The sequence below is a fragment of the Arvicola amphibius genome, chromosome 6 (assembly GCF_903992535.2).
Source record: "Arvicola amphibius chromosome 6, mArvAmp1.2, whole genome shotgun sequence".
In the NCBI taxonomy this organism is placed as follows: domain Eukaryota; kingdom Metazoa; phylum Chordata; class Mammalia; order Rodentia; family Cricetidae; genus Arvicola; species Arvicola amphibius.
This window is the reverse complement of record NC_052052.2, coordinates 18,633,084-18,660,639: the sequence shown is the minus strand read 5'-3', so window position 1 is coordinate 18,660,639 and position 27,556 is coordinate 18,633,084. Positions and strand designations below refer to the sequence as shown.

General features: G+C 44.8%; 1 protein-coding gene across 3 annotated transcripts in view; it reads right to left on the bottom strand.

Moving 5' to 3' along the window:
- The window catches only part of Dhdds (dehydrodolichyl diphosphate synthase subunit), a 30,240-nt gene extending 3,376 nt beyond the window's left edge, over nucleotides 1-26,864 (bottom strand). The window contains exons 1-8 of one of the 3 annotated variants that reach the window (XM_038332910.2): nucleotides 26,684-26,864; nucleotides 26,252-26,365; nucleotides 24,614-24,730; nucleotides 22,434-22,576; nucleotides 20,612-20,728; nucleotides 19,442-19,543; nucleotides 11,583-11,697; nucleotides 8,850-8,957 (exon numbers count right to left, since the gene is read on the bottom strand). In XM_038332910.2, coding sequence (XP_038188838.1) covers nucleotides 8,850-8,957; nucleotides 11,583-11,697; nucleotides 19,442-19,543; nucleotides 20,612-20,728; nucleotides 22,434-22,576; nucleotides 24,614-24,730; nucleotides 26,252-26,314 — 765 coding nt within the window. In that variant the 5' untranslated portion in view covers nucleotides 26,315-26,365; nucleotides 26,684-26,864. The remainder of the gene's footprint in view (nucleotides 1-8,849; nucleotides 8,958-11,582; nucleotides 11,698-19,441; nucleotides 19,544-20,611; nucleotides 20,729-22,433; nucleotides 22,577-24,613; nucleotides 24,731-26,251; nucleotides 26,366-26,683) is intronic. The other 2 variants (XM_038332909.2, XM_038332911.2) reach the window with 2 other exon arrangements.
- Nucleotides 26,865-27,556: the final 692 nt, after the last annotated feature.

The window sequence follows — 27,556 nt, the reverse complement described above, 5'->3', positions numbered from 1 at the left end:
TTTACACAGCGACCAGGTCAGCTACATAATAGGGTTCCTACATAATAGGGAGGCTGTCTCAAACCCCCCCAAAAAACCAAAATAATTACTTGGGGGGGGCTCAAGTTGGAGCCCCAGAAACCAAAGGTGGAAGAATATGCCTGTAACCCTAGCACTGGTAGAGAGAGAAAGGGCATCCCTGAGACTTCCGGCCTGGCAGAATAGATGAACTTCACCTTCAGAGGGAGATCCTGTCTCAAAACAAAGGTGGAGGGAGGGAGGGCTGGCAAATGCATTGGTAGGGAGAGGGGCTGGTAAAGCCTGACAAATGGATTCCATCTGCGGACGCCATGCAGGGTGACAGGAGAGCTGGTTATGGTAGTCCACTTTTTAATCCCAGAACTCAGGAAGCAGAAGCAGGTGGATCTCTGTGAGTTTGAGGCCAGCCTGGTCTACAGAGGAAGTGGCAGGCTAGCTCAATCTACAGTGTGAGTCCCAGACCATCTAGAGGTACATAGTGAGACCCTGTCTCAAAAATAATAACAAAACAAAATAAAGGTAGAAAAAGAAAACCAAAGTTGTCCCATAACCTCTGCATACATACTGTGGGACACTGTGTGTGTACCCACATTACACTTAAACACATACACCGATAATAAATAAAATAAAAATAAGAATGGAGAAGGATCAAGGAAAGATACCAGATGTACACTTACAGGCATGCACACACACAAACAAGTACACACATACACACACACACACACACACACAAAAACACGCATTAACCATACCACACACAAAAATATTGCATGAATTTTCTCAGGTCAGAATGAATTTGCTTGAAGCCCTGAAATTTGAAAAATTCATGTCCAAAAGACTCTTGCCTTTCTAAGACTATTATTTCTTCTTAAACAAAAAATAGTTTTTATAACTTTTCTAATTGAGTGTGTGTGTGCACACGCGTGTGTGTGTGGGGCAGCTGTACTAGAGTAAGAATTCAAGTACAGATGCCCACAGAGACTAGAAACACTGGCTTTCTCTCGGAGCAGGAGTTACAGGCGGCTGTGAGCCTGTGACTGCCGGAAACTGATCTTCATCTTTGGAAGAGCAGGAAGCCCACTTAACAGCTCAGTCATTTCTCCTATTTTCCCCTTTTTCATTTTTTTTGATTTTTCAAGATTGGGTTTCTGTGTACCCCTGGCTGTTCTGGATCTCACTCTGTAGACCAGGCTGACCTCGAACTCACAGAGATCCGCCTGCCTCTGCCTCCCACGTGCTAGGATTAAAGGTGTGTGCCACCTCCACCCACCCGTTTTCCTTTCTCTTTCTTTCTTTCTTTCTTTCTTTCTTTCTTTCTTTCTTTCTTTCCTTTCTTCCTTCCTTTCTTTTTTTTTTTTTAAAGATTTATTTATTTATTATGTACAAAGTGTTCAGCCTCCATGCCTGTGGGCCAGAAGAGGGCACCAGATCTCATTACAGATGGTTGTGAGCCACCATGTGGTTGCTGGGAATTGAACTCAGGACCTCCTGAATAGCAATCTGTGCTCTTAACCTTTGAGCCATTTCTCCAGCCCCTTTCCTTTCTTTTTCAAGTAGACTTCTTTTATTTCTAGGAAGAACTATAAATCATCCATATCACATACAAGAAATTTTAAGGGCTGGAGAGATGGCTCAGAGGTTAAGAGCACTGGCTGCTCTTCCAGAGGTCCCGAGTTCAATTCCCAGCAACCACATGGTGGCTCACAACCATCTGTACTGAGATCTGGCACCCTCCTCTGGCGTGCGGGCATACATCAAGGCAGAATTTTGTATACGTAATAAATAAATCTTTAAAAAAAAAAAGAAATTTTAAGAGTAATGCTAGCTGGGTGTGGTGGTGCATGCCTTTAATCCCAACACTCAGGAATCAGAGGCAGGCAGATTTCTGTGAGTTCGAGGCCAATGTGATCTTGGTCTATAAAGCAAGTCCCAGCATAGCAAGGGCTACACAAAGAAACCATGTCTCAAAAAGAAAGAGAAATCCTGAACAACTATACACTTTATTTTTATAGACCAGTTATTGAGAATTGAGATTTGGTAATATAACAAAAAATCTCTAATCAAAATTTACATTAGATATTAAATATCTTACACAAAACTTTTCAGTTAAAATAAACAGCCAGCTATAAAATTATACTATATTTTACTTTTGTTTTATAGCATGATTTTAAAAATGGCGTATTTATTTAAAGACAAGCTCTTGCTATGGTCCTGATTGGCCTCCTGAACTTTCTTCTTTCTTTCTTTCTTTCTTTCTTTCTTTCTTTCTTTTCTTTTCTTTTCTTTTCTTTTCTTTCCTTTTTTTTTTTTTTGACAAGGTTGCTCTGTGTAACAGTCCTAGCAGTCCCGGAACTCCCTTGTAGACCAGGCTGGCCTCAAACTCACAGAGATCCACCTGCCTCTGCCTCCCAACTCTTGGGGTTAAAGGGGTGCGCCACCACCGCCTGACTGGCCTCAAAGCTGTGGTGATCCTCTCTCTGGAGCCTGTGCTGGGATCACAGCCTTTGTCACCAGGCTCCAAGGCTTCCTCTTCTTAAAATAATTTTTACTTTAATTAATTTTATGAGTATGAATGTTCTGCCTGCATATTTATGTATATGTACCTGCGTATGCCTGGGGAGGTCAGAAGAGGGCACTGAACTCCTGAACTAGTTAGGAATGGTTGTAAACCACCATATAAGATGCCTGAAGCTGAACTTACTGAAGAGCTGTAAGTATTCCTAACCATTGTGCCATCTCTCCAGCCACAAAGGCTTTTTTTTTTGTGTGTGTGTGTGGTGGGGGCTTGTGACAGAGTTTTCTGTGTAACAGCCCTAGCTGTCCTGGAACTTGCTTTGTAGACCAGATTGGCCTCAAAATCCACCTGCCTCTGCCTCCAAGTGCCGGGACTGAAGGCGTGCACCTTCACACCTGGCTTCAAAAGTTTTTCTTGCCGGGCGGCGGTGGCGCACGCCTTTAATCCCAGCACTCGGGAGGCAGAGGCAGGTGGATCTCTGTGAGTTCGAGACCAGCCTGGTCTACAAGAGTTAGTTCCAGGACAGGCTCTAAAGCTACAGAGAAACCCTGTCTCGAAAAACCAAAAAAAAAAAAAAAAAAAAAAAAAAAAAAAAAAAAAAAAAAAAAAAAAAAGTTTTTCTTTATCTGGGAAATGGGGATGACAGTGTCCACCTCCATGGGCTGACACAAGAAAAACGAGATAAAGAATATCTCACTTAGAATTATCCGCTGTCCTGTCCCAGGAAACAGCCACAGAGGAAGGAAAGGCAGAGATGCCTGAGGGCTCAGGGCTCCTCTAGACAGCAGCCACAGCTCAGGGCCAGAAGTAAAGCAGGAGTCAAGGCCAAGCCTGAGCGTCTGTAGGACTCAGGCACCCACCAAGACCATGACAAGGGGAGACGCTAGGCTGGTTTCCTCATTTCACAGACAAGGACACTGCGGCTCAGACACAAAGGGACTCTGTGTCACCCAGCTGTCTGAAATTTTGTTGGTTTATCAAAAGTGGCTTTTTAAATTTCTAAAAAAAAAAAAAAAAAAAAAAAAAAAACCCACAAAACAATTGAGAAAGGGACTCTCTATATAACCTGGGCTTTCCTCGCACTCACTACACAGACCAGGCCTGCCTCTGCTTCCAGTGCTGGGATTAAAGGCTGAGCACCACACTGGCCCAGCATGGCTTCAAGAGAGGATGGGGAGTAGTTCTTGTACCTGCGGATAGCTACGGTTCCTGGGGGTGGAAAAGCCACCTTCTAGATACCTTCTGAGCACACCATGTGTCTGGAGCTACTCTCCCAATACCGGGGGGCCCTAGGCTCTTCTCAGTTATTTGCCCTCAGAAAATCCAAGCGAGCAGGACACACTGGCAGTTCCAGCACACACCTGAAATCACATCACAGAGGAGACCCAAGCAGGACTGCTGTGAGTTCAAGGCTGTCCTAGGCTACATAGTGAGTATCATGCTAACCAAAGCTATTATTAGCCTTACTTCAAAGAAAAAAGGAAGAAAAAAAATTAAAACAACCCCCTTCCAAAAAAAATAAAAATAAAAAAAATCTCCAAGTTTACCAAAGTCCTTATTTTCCCTTCTCTTTCCTTTTTCTTCTTGGACATGTGTATTCAGGTACATGTGACTGTGCAGACGTACATGTACACGCGTGTGGAAACAGAGGTCAACCTCAGATGTTCTTGCTCAGGCACTGTTTTCTTTTTCTTTCTGAGGCAGGGTCTGAGCGCTCACTGAGTTCCAGGACAGAGGCTTGCACCAACTTGCCTGCTCTGCCTTGTTTTTAAGACAGGGTCTCACACTAGCTTGACACTTATTAAGGCTACAACGGCCGACCAGATAATCCCAGGGTTTTGCCTGTCTCCACCTCCCCGCACTGAGATTACAAAGACATGCTACGACACCCAGGTTGTTTATAATTATGTACACATGTGTGCCTGGTTATGCGCACGTTAAGTACAGGTGTCCATGGAGGCCATAAGCATCCGCTCTCCCTGGAGCTAGAGCTGCAGACAGTTGTCAGCCATCCAGTCTGGGTCCTTTACCATCTGACTGACATATCTCTTTAGGCCCCCACCTTTTTTTTCTTTACTTTTTGTTTGCTCGATTTTGGAGTTTTTTGAGACAAACTTTTACAACTTAGCCCAGGCTACCTTAAACACATGGCAGTCTTCCTGCCCCTGACTCCCTGGTCCAGGGGTGGCAGGTAAGTACAACCATGCCCAGGGGACAGAAGTCCTAAAAGTCAGCGTCTCTCATGAGCGTATGTAACGTCCTATATAACAACAGTCAAAGAAACATTCTTTGAGACAGGATCTCAGATAAGCCATAGCCTCAAATGTGTTATGTAGCTGGGGATGACTCCTAGATCTTCCTGCCTCACCCCCACATGCCCTAGTGGGCACTGCCACTCCATCTCAAGAACACCGATTCTCACAGAAACGTTTATACAGGTTGGAGGCAATCTCGTGCCAAGACTCTAAGGAAGGTCACTCTGAAAAACGGTACTGACCCTCTCTGTCCTTCCACCCTCAGGAGACACAGATAATAAGATGGAGCAAAGCTTTGAGTTCTTCATCACTTTACGGGTGCCTGGGGTTCAGAACATTTATAAAGGATGGACAGGGAGAGCTCAGCAAAAACATTTGAAAAAAAAATCACAGGGCTGGAGAGATGGCTTAGAGGTTAGGAGCACTGCTCTTCCAGAGGTCCTGAGTTCAATTCCCAGCAACCACATGGTGGCTCACAACCATCTATAATGAGATTTGGTGCCCTCTTCTGGTCTGGTGGCATACATGCAGACAGAACACTGTATACATAATAAATAAATAAATCTTAAAAAAAAAATCACACCAGGCAGTGGTGATGCACACCTTTAATCCCAGTACCAGGGAAGCAGAGGAAGGTAGATCTCTGTGAGTTTGAGGCCAGCCTGGTCTACATGAGTTGCCAGGACAGCCAGAACAACAGAAAGAAACCCTGTCACAAAAATACTCTCCCCTCCCCTCCTAAAAAACCAACAACAACAACAACCCCTCCCACAGTGTATATTCACACACACACAAGCAAAACACTCACACACACTAAAAATTTATCTATTATCTATTTATTTATCTGGAGGGGGTCTTTTTCTTTTTTTCAAGACAGGGTTTCTCTTTGTAGCCCTGACTGTCCTGAAACTCAGCTGTAGACCAAGCTGGCCTTGAACTCAGAGATTCTCTGCCTCCCACCGCTGGAATTAAAGGCGTGCACCACACCATACCCAGCTTAATTAAATCTTTTTTTTTTTTTTTTTTTTTTTTTTGGAAACAAGTACAGATGAGAAAGAAAGTTTTTTTGAAGACTTATTTTATGTGTTTGAGCGTTACTTACATGTGTGTCTGCACTTTGTGCAAGCCTGGTGCCTTCGGAGGTCTGCAGAGGGCCCTGGATCCCTGAAACTGGGGTCAAGGATGGCTGTGTACCTCCGTATGGGTGCTCTGCAACAAGTTCCCTAAGCTTCCAAACCATTTCTCCAGTCCATAAATAAAGTCTAAAAATTAATAATAAAAGGAATGGAGGAACAGCTCAGTGGTTGAAAGCGTGCACTGGTCTTCTTGAGCTTGGGTCCCAGCACGCAGAGGGCAGGCAGGTCACAGCCACCTGTAACACCAGCTGCAGAAGATGACACCTCTGGCCTCTGTGGGTAACTGCACTTACGTGTGCATACCCAACCATTATTAAAAATAGTAAAAATAAATTGAAAGAACAAAATGCAGATGTAGGGCTCTTGTAGACCAGGCTGGCCTTGAACTCACAGAGATCCGCCTGCCTCTGCCCCCCAAGATTAAAGGTGTGCGCCACCACTGCCAGGCAGGTTTTATTCATTTATTTTTTTACCCAAATGCCCTATCAGATTCTGTCTGTCTCCTAAGTCCTCTGGTTGTGTTACTTCCACCCACCTAGCTTTGCGTGATTAGGAGGCCTGACTGACTGGCTTGTTCCCCGCCTCCCACTGAGCACTTCCAGACTCAACTGCAGAGCTCAGGCAGCCTCTCCCCCTTCTGTCATCACACTGTGTATTCCTTACTGCCTCGCTACAGCTGAGAATTTCCTTACTTTTGTTTGCTTGTTTACTGTCTGTCTATTCAACTAGAAATGTAAGCTCCATGAGGGCAGAGCTCTTGTCTGGCTGGGTAGCTGCTGGTGCTCCTGTGCCTAGCAACCTGCCTGACTCAAACTTGAGACTCAATAGACATTTATGAAGAGGACAGAACCTGTGGCACTGAGAAACCTGAGATAACAGAGGCTTCTGGGCATTCAAATTATAGGACCACACACAGGAATACCCATGCACAAAGGGTTCACACACCAGGCTCTCCGTGTTGCATGCAGAGGCAATTTACTCTCAGTTTATACACACAGCTCCACTGTGCTTAATTACCTGCTTTCTCTGCGTATAGCTGATTTAAAACAGTAAACAGGAAGGAAAAGGAAGGGGGCAATGCTGTCAAAATTAGCCGACACAGCAGGAAACAAAACAGGAAGGACTTAGAAGTTATCTAAGACTCAAAGTCAGGTATTTTGGGACCATCGGATGGATTCACACTGGCTGGCACAGCTGTACAAATGAAACCTGAGATGGCGGTCACCACCCGCATTCTCATTAGAAAGTGGTTGTTCTTGAGATGTTCACTTCATTAGAACATTAGATGAAGTGAACTTCATCTTCACTCATTAGAAAGTGGTTGTTCTAATCTTCGCTATGAGCAGCTGCTAGGTATATTGTAGGTGGCAGTGGATTACAAACTTACTTCAGAAATGTTTTCAGCGAAAAGTAAAGAATGTTTTAGTTTCAGAGGAAGCTTCAGTCATGTAGGAGAACCCCATGGCAGCAGGTAACTGAAGTTTTGCTGGCCTTCCGTTCACTTGTTCTAAGTCGCCTTGTAGAAATTACTCATATTTTGAGACTCATAATTCAAGTGACTAATGCCAGGAGTTCAGAATGGGATTTCAGGGGTTCTGTGAACCCCAACAGTATTCTATGTAGAAGGAGCCCTGGTTTTCACTGGACACATTCTATGATTTTTATTAGGTTCACGAAAAGGGCCCAAAAGACTAACAGACTCCAGGCTTACATCATTCCTTCTTCCTGACCATTATCTCTGCAGACTTAAGAAACAGCTCATTTCAAAATCCAGGTTCCTAGCTCTGTGGCCTTGGCATAGTTAGTATCTCTGCCCCTGTTTCATATCTAAAAAACGAGGACACCAAATCTGTTACATTTAGGAAAGGTTAAATAGACAAATATCCAAGAACCACCAGAGTACCTCAATGTTAGCAGCGCTGCCCACATAAGCAGGGTAACCAGCCGTGGACAGGGCAGCTATGAAGGCTGCTGACAGCAGAGACGACGCTGCTCATGAGTGCTTCTAGAGGGGCTACAGGTCTGCAGACTTCCCGTCACACGGTTATTTACTGCTAGCCTTGTGAAGTCCTCCTGACTCCTGCCTGATTACCACTAACAGTACAGGTGGCTGTCACCAGTTACCAACTCCAGGGACTACTGGACAATCTGAGATGCTTTCTCCTGTGTTTTTAGGACACCTTATTTTTTTTATTATATTGGTCCCTAAACAATGTTTCTCTTTCCTTTCTTTTGTTTCCCCCCTGGCAGGCCTGAATTTGATATGTAGACCAGGCTGGTCATGATTCAGAGATCAATACCTGCTCCTGTCTCCTGAGTGCTAAATGATGAGCCTACAGCACCATGTCCCAGCCATTTCTCCTCCATTTACTCATGTGTACAGAGCAGCTAAGAAGACCTACTGCATGTAAACTAGTCAGTGTCCATGCACAATAAATAATCAGTGGGTGGGAGGTACTATAATTATAATGATCATCACTATGTGTGTCAAGAAATGTTTGGTAGGCTGGAAAGATTGCTCAGTGGGTAAAGGACTTGTCATCAAGCCTGACAACCTGAGTTCAATCCGTGAGACCCACAGAAGGAGAGAACCAACCTCCAAGGGCTGTCCTCCACACATACACTACACACGTGCACACACACTCCCAAAGGCTGTCCTCCACACACACACTACACACGTGCACACACACTCCCAAAGGCTGTCCTCCACACACACACTACACACATGCACACACACTCCCAAAGGCTGTCCTCCACACATACACTACGGCACAGGCATACATTAATTATGGCACGTCTATGCACACAAACGCATATACAAATAAACGCAATAAAAAATTTTTAAAAAGAAGTACATAGCAAGGTATAGTACAAGGTGGGTCTGTCAGGGCCAACTTCGTCCATCCCATCCTGCCCGACTCATACCTGAAGTGCACTATGGTTCATCTGAAACTGCAGGATTGCCTCACAAAGGTTCCAAAATGTGTATTCTGGCCACAGAACAGGCTGGAACACCAGGCAGGAATGAGAGGTCTGGTAAAAATAAGGAGTAGGAGTTAGTCACAGCACAGAACTGCACTGCTGGTCAGTCCTCCAATGGAGGCAGGCTGTGTGGGAGAAGGCCTAAAACAAGACAGCACAGCTTTCCAGAGGCCTGGATGTTTCTGCCGTCAGCCCATTTCCCTCACTGTTGGAAAAAGGACCATGAGGCAATGAGATCACCTGCCTGTGGCAAGGCAGAACCAGATTAGGTAAATGTTTATACCAGGTCTTTTCCTGTTTTTCTTTTTGTTTGAGCAGCAATGGCTGGACTGGAACTCACACTGATCTGCCTGCAGCCTGAGGTCTAGGCCACTACACTAGCCCCACCATGTCCCTAAAAGCCACTTTTAGGACTATGAAATAGCATCTGGATTATGGTATTGGCTCATGAAGGTCATCTGAGATGCATGCAATTTGACAGAGTCAGCCAGAAGGAATGGTAGCTGCTCTTGTTATTTTAAGTAGCAACAGTGTGGCACCATGTTTAAGCCCAGGAGTTCTGGAGCCAAACCGCCTGGATCTACCATTACCACTGAACTGGCTGAGTTAGTTAACCTCTCTGGGACTTAGCTTCAAGTGTAAAGGAAACACCAAGAGTCTGGTTTTATGAACTATGAAGATTAAATGTGCATGAAGGAAAGCTCAGACAGCAGAAACATAAACTATAATTACTACAGTTGAGCTATCCCCAGTCCCAAATACTCCTTGACAGCCAAGGCTTACTGTCTACAATCAAATGCCCCACAGGGGATAACTTGTTTGCTATTCTAGACCAATGGCACCTTCCCAATAGCAGCTACCAAGACACCAAGTACTTTCCCTGGAATACATACATCCTTCCCTTGCAAACACACACACAGGATTTCTCTATGTAGCCTTGGCTATCCTGGAACTTGCTCTGTAGACCAGGCTGGCCTCAAACTCATAGTGATCCGTCTGCCTCTGTCTCCCGAGTGCTGGGATTAAAGGCGTGCGCCACCACCTGTCAGAAAGTGTCTTTGTTTTTAAGCTGTGAGAGTCTCAGTGTAGAACAGACAAGCTCAAGCGCCTCCTCCTTCCTGTGGCCTGATGACTTGCTCAGAGTCCGGACTCCTCCAGCAGTTTCCATCTGCAGAGAGCAGCAACCACTGCTGAGTTCATCACAGCAGCACTTCCAGCACAGAGGAACTCGTGACTTTTCTGAGCCAACAGTCAGCTTTTGTAGATCACTGTCCACTGCTAAATCTCCTTTTCAAAGACTTGGGATTGTTTCATCGGGTAAGTCCTCTTTTTGCCAGTATGACTCTGTCTTTTTCTTTGCCATCTTCTAATTCCTTTCCTCTCTCTTATACGTTTTGTCCTTCCCCAAAAGTTTCAGGGGTCAAATCAGGGCACTGAGCGTGCTCGGCAAGCAGTGTAACAATGAGCTACGTATCTAGCCCCACTGCAGTTCTTAAATCTCAGCTCAATGTAAACTCTTAAAATGTGATCTGAGTAAATGGCTACAGAACCATTAAGTACACTGTACCTCCTTAAAGATACCCAAAGACTAAACAAAAGCATTTTCAGTAGCTAGCTGTCAGTTTGTGTGTGTCTGTGTGTAGAGGGCAGAGGTCAATCTTGGCTATTGTTCCTCAGACATGGGCTCTTTCTCTGGGACAGGGCCTTGCAGATCAGGCAAGGCTGGCCGGCCAGGGCTCCAGGGCTCCTTCTGTCTTCACTTCTCGAGCACTAGAATTTTGAGTGTGCCCCATCACAGCAGGCTTTTTTAAGGGTGCAGGCTCACATTCGGGTTGTCATGTTTATGCACCAAGGATTATCAAATACACTATCTTCCTAGCACCTCACTTTTAAAAGATCAATCCATTAAAATTTCTGGACTTTGACACATGAGATATTTCCAAGCTGTCTCTCTTAACCTTTCCATCTTCTTTCTTTTCTTTTTTGTTTTTATAGTTTTTGCTTTTTTTTTTTTTTCCTGAGACAGGATCATTCTTTGTAGCCCTGGCTGTCCTGAAACTCCTTCTGTAGACCAGGCTGGCCTCAAACTCTGAGATCTGCCTGCCTCTCTCTCTTCCTAGTGGTGGGATTAAAGGTATGCACCATAACGCAGAGATTTTTAAACAACCAACAGTCCTAATTGAATGCGAATTCTTAGGGACTACCTACGCTGGGATAACTGAGCAAAAAGACAACAGTAATCCTGAGAGTTTGGATATAGTGTTAAGTCTCAGGAAATAGGCCTGCAGAGATGTAGCCCATGTTCTGAAGAGGAGACTACTAACAGAAAGGTAAGGTTCTTGCCGTGCCAGAGTGACTGCCAGGTTAACCAAGGTTTCAAGGGCCCATTCCTTGAAAAGGAGCATATGTGAAGCTTCCACTAGGGTAGCATGGCTTTGTTTTCTCTTTAGGACAAAAGCCCTGAATGTCAGAGAGCAAGAACCACATCATATGCCCAGGTGAGGAAAGAAAAGTACATGCTACCAAGTACAGCCTAGAGGGATTGCTCTAGACGTTAGCCCTCTGCCCCTGCTCACATAATGGTGCTCAATATGAATGAATCACTCTCATTCAGGGTTTATGTACGGTTCTAGGGTTCAGCCTAACACCCAAATAACATGCTCCAAAACGACCCACCTGCCAGAGTAAGAAGTCACTCAGCCGCACTTCTCCGGAGGTCCGTATCAAGATGTCGGGATGAGGAGAGTGGTTGCTATAGAGGCACTTATCAAGCAGAGTCTCAGAGACATCACTAGACGATCAGAAACAAAGCACACATCTCTTTCTGTAGTACTCTCTTGGTGAACTTCCGTGCACAGCCTCCCAGTTTATAGGCCATCATCAAATGTATTTGCCAGGAGATCTCCAACCCCAAGAATGACTCTAAATCTAAACAACCACATACAATCCTTTTTCTGGGGGGTGGGATAATTACTGGGGATTGAACCCAGGGCCTTGGTACATGCCAGGCAAGTATTGAACACTATACTACATCATCCTATGCCCTATGTAGGATATTCATAACCTGGTTTTATGGATACAGAAAAGTAAGGCTCAGAGATGAATGATTTGCCCAAACTCATTTACCTACAGGTCTGAAACCAGATGTGTTCACTAGACTGTTGTTCTTCACTGACGTTGTGCTTTTAAAAGGCACCCTGTGACCTAGCAGTGTGAGGTTTTGTTCTTTTGTTTTTTTTCTTTTTTTTTATATTTATTTATTATGTATACAATAGTCTGTCTGTGTGTATGCCTGCAGGCCAGAAAACGGCACAAGACCCCATTACAGATGGTTGTGAGCCACCATGTGGTTGCTGGGAATTGAACTCAGGACCTTTGGAAGAGCAGGCAATGCTCTTAACCTCTGAGCCATCTCTCCAGCCCTTCTTTTGTTTTTTTTTAAAGAAAATTTAAGCTTTATTTCTGTGCCACTATTGCTTCCGCCAACATGGTGAACGACCTGCCGGATGTTTTGCAAGAAATGTGGCAAGCTCTGACCCCACAAAGTGACACAGGACAAAATGGGCAAGGATACTAAAACTCCAAAAAATGTTGTGCTGAGACTGGAGTGTGTTGAGCCCAACTGCAGATCAAAGAAGATGCTGGCTAACGAGAGATGCAAGTATTTTAAACTAGGAGGTGCTAAGAAAAGAAAGGTCCAAGTGATCTGATTCTAAGCTGATTTTGTTAGGAAGATAATAAAATCCTGAGCTTTTACTAAAAAATAATAAAAAAATTTTAAAAAAATTTAAGGCCAGGCAGTGGCACACACCTTTAATCCCAGCACTCAGAAGGCAGAGGCAGGCAGATCTCTGTGAGTTTGAGGCCAGCCTGGTCTACAGAGCAAGTTTCAGAATAGGCAGGGCTACACAGAAACCTTGTCTCAAAAAACCAAAGCATACTTATTAGTTGGGTGCTTTGTGCTATATTTTTTCTTTCTTTCTTTTTTTTTTTTTTACCCTAAGAAGTGTTTGTATCAGCTATATTTTTTTCAAGCCACAGAGGAAAATGCATTTTCTGTATTATCACACAGCAAACAATATTTACTTATGACTAGGCAATAAGAAAGGGTCCTGGGTAGTTTTCCCGTTAACCAAGTTTTGCATAGGCTTTGTATCCATGGGAAACTCTCAGACAAGATTCACACAGGGCATCAAAAGATATCTGTAACACAAATGATGAATTAGGGGCTGGGAGCTAAGCCAGGAACGACACAGCGAGGGTTATGGCTAGCTAAGGTAGCTTGCTAACACTCTGGCACTGGCCCGGCTGGACTCTGTTACAGAGGGTATACTCTACAACCACTAAACATGGGACCATTCTTAGTGTATGATTGTTTGGGAGAAAACGAGAAAAGTACCAAAGGTAAAAATGGATTCCCACCTTCATACCCATGGAGACATGCTGCCTTCTTATATAGCCAGAGCTTATTCAGGTAGCAATGTACATCAGCTGCTGAAAATTCTCGAAGCCTTTTTGTGGTGGGTTACATTTGCATATAGGAACCTTGCTCTGCTTACGAAACCTCACTCATCAGTTGTATTAAGTTGGGAACAGATATATTTCTTACCTAAAAAAAAAAGGAAGGGTCCTAGGTCCAGATTGCCCTGGCAATCACATATTGTTGTCTTGACTACATGGTCCTAACGCCCTAACCAAGGTATTTAAGACCGGTAAAATCCACATGATTATTCAGCTCCCTCATCTTTCAAGTAAGTGCATTCGCCCTGTCTACCATAGGTTATACTGAGAGTCAAATGAAATGACCTGAGTGTACCTTGGAACTATCAAGTGCCTAAACAAATAAGAAATAGAAATAACATTATTTCTAGCCTCATTGCCTGGTTGTGTGACTTTGGATATCCACTCAGAATCTGAGTTTTAAGTCTCTCACAGGCTGCTGCTACCTGCTTCAAAGCTATGGGCAGAATTTACACAGGAAAGGAGGGAACGCTAGGGAAAAGATAAAACAAGACTGACCAAATGGAAACCAAGCATCTGTAGATTACGGTAAGACAATCCATCCCCAAACTGGCTGTATTCACCAAAATAAAACAGACGCGAGGGTTGGAATGGTAGAACTCTTATCTAGCATATTTAAGGTTCTAGATTTGACCGCCAGCACTAGGAAGATGAAAAACAAGACAAGCAATCCTGTCAACCCTGGTAACAGCACTGTGAACAGGCATCTCCAGCCCCAGCTCCAGAGGAAGGGATGAAGATGCAGACAACAGTTAAGCTCAAGGATTTCACCATTTGTTTTTGTTTTGTTGGCTAACAGGGCTTCTCTGTGTAGCCCTGGCTGTCCTGGAACTCAGAGAGATCTGTCTGCCTCTGCCTCCTGAATGCTGGGGTTAAAGGCGTGCGTTACCATGCTGGCTGGATCTCACCATTTGTAATAATGAGAAATTAGAATCATCCCTCCAGCCTGTTAGCTGCTTTCATTATTAGATTCCTGTGTCCTTCCTATAAGGCAGTCATTACACCAAACTGAAAGACCACAAGGCAGGTGTGCCAACTATGTAAATTTAGAAAAAGTACTCTTTCTGTTTTTATGTTCTCATCTTTAAAATGAAGATAAGGGCTAGGAAGATGGCTCAGTATGTGAAATTGTTGCTGATGACTGGAGGCTGGCTCTCCAGATCCTGTAAAACCAGATACAGTGAGTCAAGTGTCTGTATGGGGAGAGGTAGACACCAGCAGAGACCCCATCTCGAGTAAGGTGGAGAGGCAAGGAGCCAGACCTGGATGCTGTCCGGACCTTCACTCATGCACTGTGGCATGCAGAAAACTGCCCCCACACATAAATTAAACAGATAAATAAGATAAAAACAATATATACATTATATAGTCTAGGGAATAAAAGTATCTGAGCACTGAGTACGGCAGCAAATGCCTATAACTTCAGCATTCAGGAGACTGAAGTAGAAGGATCAAGAAATTAGGCAGTGCTCTTGAAGGGCACTTATTTTAAAACTGGAACAATGCCGGGTGGTGGCACATGCCTTTAATCCCAGCACTTGGGAGGCAGAGGCAGGTGGATATCTGAGTTCAAGGCCAGCCTGGTCTACTCTACAGAGTGAGGTCCAGGACAGCCAGGGTTGTTACATAGAGAAACTCTGTCTTGAAAAACCAAATAAATAACAACAACAAAAAACCCCACAACACAGAAAATTCAAATGGCCCTCACACTTACTCAGTAAACAGTCATATTATTACCTACACACAGAGGACAGAGGACTGCAGGAGGCCAAACAGCCTATTCAAAGTAACTCCCTGAGTTTACTGAGGTCAACCCTGAGGGTCAACCTGATTCCTTCCTCTCTAATCCCAAACTAACAAACAACTAGTAAATTTGTTTTGTTTTGTTCTTTGTTTTCTGAGATAGGATTTTTTTGTGTGCCCTAGCTGTTCTGGAACTCACTTTGTAGACCAGGCTGGCTTTAAATTCAGAGATCCACCTGCTTCTGCCTCCCAAGTGCTGAGATTAAAGGTATATGCCACTACCAGCTACCACCTGTTAATTTTCTTTCTTAAAAATAAAAAAATAAATAAATAAATAAATAAATAGTCTTTATCCTAAAGAAAAAAGGAGTTGGATAATAGCTAATAGTACCAAGAGAACAGAAAATCTAGCTATTTGATTTAACCTCATTCTAATAATGCTGATATAAAAGGAGACTTGTCTCAATTTGGAGTACAGAATACAGCCTATGCCCTAATGAGCTCAGTACAAGCTAAGAATCAAGCTGCAGAAGGTACTGGGCTGAGATGTCGGTCTCGACCCTGGTGATTCTATCTACCCGGTAACATGACAGCCCCATAGAGGCAGATTACAAAATGCTGGAGTCAGGAAGACGGTTAGGAAACACTTCCTGGGAGGTGGGCAAGACGCAAGACGCAAGACAGAGTAGACACTGAAGCACAGGGTGAGGTTAAAGCTATACCGGGGTCAGATCAGAGTTCCGAGGAGCAAATACATATTAAATTGGCCTGCTAAGTTAGAGTTTTCCTTCTAGCATAGATATTTTCCACTATCACTTCAATGAGTATTTTATACATATAAGACTAGTCAAACCATGAATCATAAAGCATAATATAATGAACTATGAAATTACTCCTAAGCTAATTACCAATAACTTGCATTTATATATGTATGTTCTCATGTTTTCTCTGTCTCTCTGAGGCTAGGAAGTACAAGAAATTGAACCCAGGAACTTGCACATACCAGGGTCAAACATATCCCCACTACTGTATGTTCTTCTCCTGCCTGAACAGCTTGACTGCCTCCTAGACCTGTCCACTTAGCCAATGTTTCCGTTCCCCCACCAGCCAATCTTTAATCTACAACCTAATTAGCACTGTCATGCCAACCTGTGCCCACCTCCTTCTCAATCTTTACCAACAAATTTCATCTTCTGGGTTCTGTAACACAGACTGCCCATTTTTCTTCTAAGTGCCAATCTGTCCTACAGGCTCCCAGACAGTTTCTCAGAACTCCACCCTCGGCCTTCTACTCACAGCAGACTTTCTAGCTCCCTCTTCCTCTCCACACCCCATCAACCTTCCTGCTGGAGTACTTCCTGACCCCCCTGGACCACTGATCCAACATCTTTGTTGTGTGACAAGCCCAGAACCAAACTTGGCTCTGTTCCTTAAAATGGGATCCTGTCCAGGGTTCCCAAGCACAGTGGAGGGCACCAATGCCCACTGTTAAAACCCATGGGTCAATATGGGAGCCCACCTCCTCTAAAGATCAGAGTTCAGGCCTATTCTTGCTCCTTCAAGGTTACTGAGGCTTGACTTAAGGTGTGGCTACTAACAAGGTATCTTGACCTTAACCACGGTGTGGTTACTTGGTGTTTTGGGTATTAAAATGGGTATCAAAGAGGTAGATCCATTCCACCTTGAACAAAGGTCAGAGAGTTCAAGCCTATTCCTGCTCCTTCAAGGTTCTGACAGAAGGTTTGACCCAGGGAGTTCCTGCTTACAGGATACTTGGCCTAAGGTATGGTCGCTGCCTGTCCTGCCTAAACAAACAGAATATTTTTTTTTTAACATTTATTTATTTATTATGTATACAATATTCTGTCTGTGTGTATGTCTGCAGGCCAGAAGAGGGCACCAGACCTCATTACAGATGGTTGTGAGCCACCATGTGGTTGCTGGGAATTGAACTCAGGACCTTTGGAAGAGCAAGCAATGCTCTTAACCGCTGAGGCATCTCTCCAGCCCCCCAAACAGAATATTTAACTCGGTATCAGCTGCTCGATGCTTCAGGTACTGAAGAGGTATCGCTCTGTTTGTTCTTTGTATCATGCTAAAGCCGTCTTTTGCCCTCTTCCGCCTTTTTGGATTAGGATATATAAGCATAAGGAAAATAAATACGGAAGAATTCAATATTCACTTAATGCCCTCCTGGTTCTATTCTGTCTCTATTTCTTATCTCTGTTTTGTGTGCCTGGTGCTTCTAATCCACATGGCCCCTACCCTGGAATGTGCAAACCCTGTCGAGGTTGGACCCCAACATATGTCACTCCAATGTGGGACCCTAACAGGTCAAACATCCTGGACAACATATCCTTTCTCCAGAACCAGTCCACTGAATTCTATTCTTCCCCTCAGTACAGGTTGCTTTGTCCATTCCAGCACCACGACAATCCAAGCTCCCTTCAAATGGCACCATTATTCAAGAGCTGCTATGACCAAGACTCACCTCACTCATAGCTCTGCCTTGCCCCTAGTTACTGCTGCTTCTTCCCTCTTAGGCCACTTTTCCAGGAGGAATAAACTTCTCTACCAAGTTTATTCCATTTATCATAAATCCTTGCAGTACCGTGACCAGTGCCTTTGCGATATGTGTCATCATTATGTGTGCTAATTTGTATTTTGATTAACGTCTGTTTTCTTTACTAGAGCTGCAAACACAGAAAAAAGTAGATCTTTGTATCCTCACCACATATCTCCTTATATAGAGCAGTGTGCTTACCTAAAGCTGGCATTACAAAAATGAATAAATAAAAGGTTGAGCCAGGCATAGTAGCACACATCCTTAATCCTGGCACATGGGAGACAGAGGCAGGCAGACCTGGTGATCAGCAAGTTCCAACCAGCCAGGTGCATAGTGAGAGCCTGTATGAAAACATGAAGAAAGAAAATAGCACTTTGTGGGGCCCAGCACCACAGGCAGCTCCAGCTCCAGGGGATCTGATATTCTGGCCTCTGAGGGTTCCCTTCTGGCTAAGCATTAGCCATTTCTTTAAAAAAGGACAAATAAAATGAAATAAAATAAAAAAGGGCAAGCTGTCTTCTTGTTTGTTCATGTGATTTTCTTTTACAGCACCGAGATCAAGCCCAAGGTCATCACCTACTAAGCAAGTGCCCCACAAACAAGCTCCAGCCTCGCTGGAACTCTGCTGCTTATGCTGTCAACTTGCAAGCCTCTCTAAGTCCACAGGATTATAGGCCTTGGCCACCATGCCCAGCCCAACTTCATACTTTAGTTTCCAGCCAATCATATTATACTAGAAAAAGAAATCAGAAAATTGCCTGCATCCCAAAAGGTCACATAATAAATATAAAAGACAACGACTGGAACTGGTGCTGACCTCGGATATGCTATCACAATTTTCACATCGATAAAATAAAAAGACCTCTGGGTGGTGAAACAAAAAAACAAACAGACAAACAAATAAAGAAGGCTGGACTGTCGCACAGTAAACAGGGAACACAACACACTACCTCAGCATTTCTGCTACCATTCATTTTACTGTCGCTATTACTAATTTACTAATATCATCAGAAACATTAGATGAGCCAACTAGACAGATGGCTTCAAAAATTCCTCTATTACTCCAAACCTTAATAATTAGGATTCCATTATGCTGGTAATGATTAAAAATTTCCCTTCCTAGCCAGGTGGTGGTGGCACACTCCTTTAGTCCCAGCACTCTGGAGGAGAGACAGGAAGATCTCTGCAAATTCAAGGCCAGCCTGGTCTATGGAGCAAGTTCCAGGACAGACTCCAAAGATACACAAAGAAACTCTGTCTTGAAAAATAAAAACAAACAAACAAACAAAATTCCCTTTCTTTCTCCCTCCACCCATGCTTCACAATATCTTAATCCTGTGTTATGAAACTGTAATATGAGAAGCCTAAAAGATTCTCTTCCATCAAAGCATACAAAAGAATGACTGGGAAAGGGTTAACAAGGGCAAGGAGGGTGTCACTTCTTACTGGACCGGAACAAGGGGCAAGGAGGGTGTCACTTCTTACTGGACAGGACGGCTTTGGCAGCTGCTCTGCTGTTTCTCAGTGGGTTGTTGGTGTGCAGTATATTTAGAAGATCCTAACCACTATTTGGGGAAAATCTCCTAAATCTTTCCATACACACACCCTGATTTGAGCTCTGGCCAAGTCCATGGCTCAGAAAAGGTTTTAACACCTGGTGGACCCCAGCTTTCCTCTCAGCTCCCAGGAAAGACACCCCAGCTACCTGGGTTCCAGTAGGCCCTGCTCCACTCCCCAAGCCATCTCTCTCACAGCGCTGGTGATCTCGTGACGGGATGTGTATGCAAAGCAGACGTTGAGGAAACACCTGAGGACGGCAGAAGAGAACAGTTCACCAGATAGGGACAGGGTCTGATAGCCGCAGTCTGATGCCGGAGCAGCCATTCCCTGGAAGGACACAGGCACTTCATATTCGCAGAATATTTTTGAAGGGTGAGATTGTGTGGTTGTTATATGATTTCTAAGAGCTCTTGGAATAAGCGTTCTTCATTTAATTAGATCAACACCAAATGACCTTTCTTTGCCTTCCTAACCATCTCCCCCTCTACTGGCAACCAGCTCAAAGGACAGAAATTTACTGTGATATCAGCATAATCAAAGGATAGCTGGAGACTAAATATAAAATATAATCACTGCCAAACAGTATTATTTCAAAGCCACGCACAATGCTGTACGGACTGCTGAATTCTGTCCTTTAAATTTGTTAATGGGCCAAAGAGCGGGACAGAAAAGATGCTTGGTGGTGGTGCACGCCTTTGATTCCAGCATTTGAGAGACAGAGGCAGGCGGATCTCTTGAGTTTGAGGCCAGCATGGTCTACATAGCGAGCTCCAGGACAGCCAGAGCTCCACAGAGAAGAACCCTGTCTTGAAAAATCAACCAAACAAGATAAGATTCTTAAAAAACATAGAGACAAGGATTAAGCCATTGGATTTCTTTTTTGAGGCAGGGTCTCTCCATGTTGCCCAGGTTGCCTTAAACCCACAGAGCCATGCCTGTTCCTGCCTATTGTGTGGTGGGATTAGGGGATGTACAACCACACCTGGCCTGTAGCGATCCCAACTCTTGTCACGTTAAAGGATGTGTGGTGTGTCTGTACATGCACACTTGAGGGAGGGGTGAGCATGTGATGAGGAACTGGGTTTGTGCATGGGTCAATGGTATGGCAGCTGTCTCCTCCCCAGGTGTGCACACACTTGGGGCGGTGGTGGGCATGTGATGAGGAACTGGGTTTGTGTGTGGGTAAATGTTATGGCAGCTGTCTCCTCCCCAGGGTAAGCAGCGTCCCAAACTACTGACCCCCTGGCTGGACTTCATGCCCAGCACAGACTGAGGAGGCTCTGGGCACCATCCTTAAGGGACAGCCTGAACTTACTTGTTGTAGCTCTTAGTAGCCTGGACAGCCTGTGCAATCTTCTCCTGGAGGTCCAAGGGCAACAAATGCAGATCGCCTAAGACACGGATACAAACCCCATGCTTCTTTAGCTTCTCCCTGATGGAGGAAGAAGAGGGGAAGAGGCGGCACTGTGACACGGCACTCGGGCAAGAACCAAGCAGAAGCTTCTGAGTGCTCGCCATGCCAGGCACTGTTACGAGGATGACTTCAGAACTGTGGCAACACTCTGACGGTCAATCAGCATAGCCCGGAGACTCTGACAGAGACTGTCCAAGGCAACTTATGTCGCATCTGGCTTGAACCAGCTCTGTCTGCCCTGAGAATACAAACATGTTATATTCTAGTGAAGTAAGATAATGAGAGTGGAGAGTGCATATTTTGTCGTGTTAAATGACGGTCGAAATACTCTAACCAGCAAATTCAATCCCTGCACCAGACTTGGAGGTGCACACTCTACGTCCCCTTCACAGACAAGGAAACTGAGGCCCAGAAGACAAAGTGTTCAGAACTCTGGATGGAAGCAAGGCCAGGTCTAAACCTGGGGCTCCACTTCAGAGCCTGCACACTGACCATTCACAGTGTCGTTCCCACAGTGACTCAGCCGCACAGCGAGTGCACAGCCTCTCTCTCGCAATGCCATAAGGAAACCGGTGCTTTATGTTTGTGAAGCACAAGCTAATTAGTGTGGGGTAGGAGCCATGGCAGGTCCTGAAGGATGTGACCCAGATTAAAGGCCACATTCATGACCCATCTGCCCTGTATAACCTTCAACCACATTTTGTCAAAGTCTGTGAAACAAGAACCATTTACCTATTTTCGAGGATATACTAGATTATAAAAGATCAATATGGGGGGCTGGAGAGATGGCTCAGCAGCTAAGAGCACGGGCTGCTCTTCCAGAGGTCCTGAGTTCAATTCCCAGCCACCACAAGGTGGCTCACAACCATCTGTAATGAGATCAGGTGCCCTCTTCTGCATGCAGGCATACATGCAGGCACAACAATATGTATGTGTGTATACACACGCACACACACACACACACACACACATACACTAATCAAATAAACCTTAAAAAAAAATCAATGTAGGGGCTGGAGAGATGGCTCAGAGGTTAAGAGCACTGGCTGTTCTTCCGGAGGTCCTGAGTTCAATTCCCAGCAACCACATGGTGGCTCACAACCATCTGTACTGAGATCTGGCGCCCTCCTCTGGCGTGCAGGCATACATCGAGGCAGAATGTTGTATACATAATAAATAAATAAATCTTTAAAAAAAAAAATCAATGTACAGTCTAATCAAAGCAAAATTTGAAAATACCTAGATTTCAATTAAAGTACCCCACTTTTGATGATCCTGGTTTCTCTGAGTTCAACCCCTATTTGTCTCTCAATCTCCCCTTACCTGTAAACTGGAGATAAGCAGCTGTGCCATTGTCCCCACAAGCTGGTAAAGTGAAAAGAAGGGCACAGGAATGCTCATTCTCAGAGAACAGAGGCAAAGAAGTCCTTGAGGTTTACAGAGGAACTGCAAAGGCCCCGGAGGAGCCAGGACTGGGTCCCCAACTGGGCTCTGTCACTAACTTTCTGTGGCCACCTACAAGGCCCTCTCTTCTTTACACAGGGATTTAATGTCTAAACAATAAACACGGGCAGAGTAGTAGTTCTGTTTTCCTGTGTGTGCGGTGGATGACCTTGGGTGTCATCCACCAGAACAGGTTTCGGGTAAAAGAGCTCAGGGCTTGGGGAGAGGGAGAGGTCAGAGGTGGTGGAAGGAGACATTTTCAATATGGACAGCAGCTTACTGTTCTTCCATCAAGCAACTGAACTTCTGTCGGGCTAGATCCAGTAGCCCGTCAACCTCACTCTGGGAACGTTTGAAGTTCTCAATGCTGAATGCATAGACAGTCACTTCTAGGATGCCCAGGTTCAAACACCAGCGTAGAGTCTGAGGGGGAAAAGGTAAAGAGTTAGGACTTGGGAGGAATGGGGAGAAGTAAGCAATGCTTCCACCCTGAGAACGGTTGCAACAAGGATTTGTCTCCTCCCTGACAAGTAAAGCGAGGGCAACGTCAGTACTTATATTAGAATAACAAACCAACTAGGAAGGAAGTCACCATTTAAAAAACTGAAAAGCCTGAGGCTGCCTATGGTGGCTCAGTTCTATTATCCCAGTATTTGAGAAGCTGGGGCAGAAGGATCAAAGCTAGCCTAGCCTATGTAATAAGACCCTGCCGCAAAATAAATAAAGAAATAAATAAAAATAAACAGAAAAGATCACTCCAGGCATGAAGGTGAACACTTACAATCTGAGCATCTGGGAGGTGAGGGCAGGAGGATCATGAGTTTAAGCTCAGCCTGGGCTACATATTCACCTTGAGGCCACCCTGGGCTATAGGAAACAAAAAACTGATCTGCATTTTATCCCAAAGCACTCTTCAGCAAGAACATAAAGTTCTACCCAGCCATTCCATCGTGGACTTAGAGTGAACTGCAGGCCTCTCTGGGTCTAGGCTTCTCTCTCTGCGGAAAGGGATTACAAAATCATCCTGACAGGATGGCCAAGACAGAATACAAAAGTGAGGGATTACTGCCCAGAACGGAACGTCTTGATGCCTGCGGCCCAAGGCTGGGAAGTCCGAGCAGAAACAACTGGAACGCCGGGTGGGACTGCACAGTGGCAAAGGCTGTCCTGTGTTTCACTTTCCAGACAACCATCTGCAAGTGGGCTGTCGCTGTCATCTATCTACTGCATGCACACATCAGTCAGCTCTGAAAGCCAAACCATGTCAAAAGGAGCTTCTGGGAGCAGTGACTGCACAGCGAGCTGAGGCAAGAGGGACCCTGAGCGCGCAAGTCCAGCACGGACACGTAGGGAAGTGCTCACTTTGTTGATTTTTGTTTTTGTTTTGTTTTTTGAGACAGGGCTTCTCTGTGTATCCCTGGCTGTCCTGGAACTAGCTCTTGTAGACCAGGCTGGCCTCAAACTCACAGAGATCCCCCTGCCTCTGCGTCTCACAAGTGCTGGGATTAAAAGCATGCACCATCACCACCTGGCCTGGCTAAAGTTCTTAAAAGTAGAAATAAATAAATAAATAAATAAACGATTGTTGGGGAGGTAGATCAGCTGGTAACAAAGCCCTGGGTTCAATGCCAGCACAATGCTAAAGTCACGTACAGTAGCACCATGCCTGTAATCCTAGCACTTCCAGAGCAGGGGATCAATACTGTCTTTGGTTACAGAGTTTGAGGGTGCCTGGCTATGTAAGACACTGTCTCTAAAATAAATATCACCACTTGTGATGTCTCATGCTTTAATCTCAGAATGCAGGAGCCGGAGGCAGGCAGATATCTGTGAGTTTGGGGCAGCTTGGTCTACAGAGGAAGTTTCAAGCCAGCCAGGACTACACAGAGAAACCCTCAGAAATAAATAAGCAAGCAAACAAATTTCTGTCACTAGGATATAGGTAGGAAGGGGAAAAACAAAAATCCAAAAGCCTGACAAGTATAAAGTCATCAGAGTGATGTATGCAATTAGAAAAGGTGATTCTGACATTTGTGCATGCGTGTGCGTGAGCTCATGCTGAACACGAAACGTCTACAGTGCTTAGAGAAAAAGTTGTCAGAGTTGGGCTGCTCCTTTTACAAGTGTTCCAGGGACTGAACTCGGTCAGACTTGGTGGCCTGTGCCTTTCCCTGCTGACCCATCAATTGTATAAATATCAAGATATTTAGTAGTAGCCCAGACAAGACACATAATAAAACAAGACAGTAAAACTAAAGACAGGAAAAGGCTGATGTGTATTATTAACTCTAATATTCTGTGAGGACAACAGTTTGTTAATGCCAGTATGAGACCCTTGGCTGGCAAACAAACAATACAGCAAAACAAAAATCAAAAGTACTTAAACTACAGCACCTCAGTTTCATTTCCAACTCCATCTAGTGCAAATCATTCACCTCCGGTTCTACTGCCCACACCCACCTCAGCAAGCTTGTTGAAGCCCTGAGAGTGGCCCTCCTGCCGTTCCACCTGGCACTTCTTGGCGTAGCGACGGTTTCCATCCATTATGAATGCAATATGTTTGGGCACTGGGCCAGCCTATAGAATAAGACAAGCGATGAGAAAATTTCATTCTCTTTGGGATAAAAGGGGAGCAGTACATCCTGAACTAATAGGTTTGAACAATCAGACAAAATCCCTGGGCTGGCAAGATAACTCAGTGCGTAAAGGTGCTTCCTGCCCAGCCCAACAACCCGAGTTTGAGACCCAGGACCAATGCACATACTAGAAGAAGAAAAATGACTACTACAAGTTCTTCTCTGACCTCCACATGTGTGCTGCGGCATATATGTGCCTCCAAACAACATGCATACACACACACACACACACACACACACTAAATAAATATCATTAACATACTTTGAGACAAAACCTCTGAGAAAGAGAACTCGGTATACTTTTGTTTTTCAATAGTATAAAATAAAGCAGTTCACTATAACTTTTTCATCCATGCGTGTTTTACATGCTATACTATAACAACTTTTCCATCCATGCGTGTTATACATGTTATACTTTGGTCATATTCATGTGCGTGTTATACATGTTATACTTTGGTCATATTCATCCTCCCTGTTAACCTTTTTTTTTTTCTTCCCAAGACAGGATTTCTCTGTGTAACAGCCCTGGCTGTCCTGGCGCTCACTTTGTGGGCTGGACTGGCCTCAAACTCACAGATATCTGCCTGCCTCTGCCTCCCAAGTGCTGGGGTTAAAGGTGTGTGGTCTTAACCATCAACAGAGTAATGCCATAGATATATAAGGTCAAGCTGATGAAGTTTCTCAACCCTCCTAATGCTGGGACCCTTTCATACATGTTGTGGGGACCACAACCATAAAATTATTTCCATTGCTTCTTCCCCACCATGATTTTGCTACTGCTATGACTCCTAAGGCAAATATCTGGTGTGCAGGACATCTGAGATGTAGCCCCATGTGAAAGGATCGCTCGACCCCCAAAGGGGGTCATGACCCACAGGTGAGAATACTGCTCTAGGGAGACAAATATCAGTTCACTCGTTCATATTCACATTCTCTCTCTTTTCTTCCAAACTCAGGGTCTTGTGTATACCAAGTAAACATCCTACCAGCAAGTTCTTTTGACATTCTCAACGCCAAATTTTCAATCATCCAGAAAGGAAAAAATCTAACAGTCTATGTTGTCCAATGATATTAAGAGATCCTGGATTGCCTTTAAAAATAAAAAATAAGACGCCTTTAATCCCAGCACTCGGGAGGCAGAGGCAGGCGGATCTCTGTGAGTTCGAGGCCAGCCTGGTCTACAAGAGCTAGTTCCAGGACAGGCTCTAAAAAAGCTGCAGAGAAACCCTGTCTCGAAAAACCAAAAAATAAAAAATAAAAAATAAAAAATAAATAAATAAATAAAAAATAAGTCACTCACTCGGAACAGTAAACACTAGAAATGCAGCCCTGCATTAAGATCATCTTGTTTTTCTTTGCTAAAATCCACTTAAGAACAGGGATTGCTAACATTTAACAATGAATTTTAATAAGATTACCCAACTATCCAAAAGGTCAACATGCCCTCTGGGCCACTGCTTACCTTTATGATATTGGCACAGAACCGTTCCCAAAGTGACAGCTCTCCTTCTTTGATCCATGACATAGTTCTTGCTATGTCAGAAATCACCCCAGAACAAAATACCAACCAGATAACCTTGAACAAATGAAAAGAGAGAGAAGTCATCCTTGCTTGCAAATAAATAAACCTGACTTAAAGGGGCTCTGTTGGACTTTGGCAAGAGGCCAGCATCTGAATCCCGAACACTGGTGTACTCTTTCACCACCCAGGCCTGTACAAATCAATGAGAGACCTTTGGGACAAGGGGGTTCCCGTTTTCTCTTCCATCTTCTGTGCACTGATTTCTTCCAAATATCCTGCACATCACGGTGCCTACAACTTCCTACTCAATTGCCCCTGCAAGTCATTTCTCACTCCGGGCTAAGCAATCACTACACCCATCGGCAGCCGCACCTGTTACCTTGGTGATCTTAGAATCACTCCTCCAGCTGGCCCTCAATGTCGCCCGTAGCCGACTCCTCACCGAGCTACCCCTCCCGCGGGTCTCTCCGTTCAATCTGCACCTAGGACTCCGTGGGAAGCCTACTTCTACCACTCCCGACGTGGCGCTGGAAGAACACGTCACCGCTTAGCGCGAGGACACACCTCCTCCGCCCCCCCGGTGGGCGGGGCCACGCCTTTTGCGCCTGCGGACTGGGAGGCGGAGGGATGGGAGCTCCGGAGATTCGACCGGTGGTGCACGCTCCCGCGGGGGCGTGGAAACGGCGGGCTGGGAAGCCGAGGTCACGTGATCCGGCGAGTTAGCGTCCCGCCAGGACAACTGCGGGCATCCAGAGACCAGCCCACGAAACGTGCGCGGCGGCTTCGGGTGCTGGGGCAGTTAGCCGCGGGAAGCGGGGCAGCTGCACCTCAGAAACGAGTTTCTCTGTGGACGACTGCAGTGCTTTTGGTAGACCCGCTAACATCGTACTGTCAGCCATCTTCCTGCCTAGTCTCCAGCTACTGGAATTATGGACGTAAACCGTGCAGGGCCGAAGTGGGCTTCTTTTAAAACTGTGCTACAGTTTCATCCTAACATTGTACTATTAGTAGAAAATGGTGGCGCCCTGTCACTCAGAACTCATGAGGCTGAGGCCAGGAGGATTATTAGCTAAAGGTCTTCTCTGCTACAAGTCAGCCTGATCTATATATGACATTGTCTTTTTATTAGTATTAACGTATTTCTGCTTATTGCCTGTTAGTGTTATTAATTGATCAGAAAGAGGTTTCTTGCTCTGGTCATGGTTTGGGCTGATTTAAGACATGCAGAGTTTTGTAATTTACAGA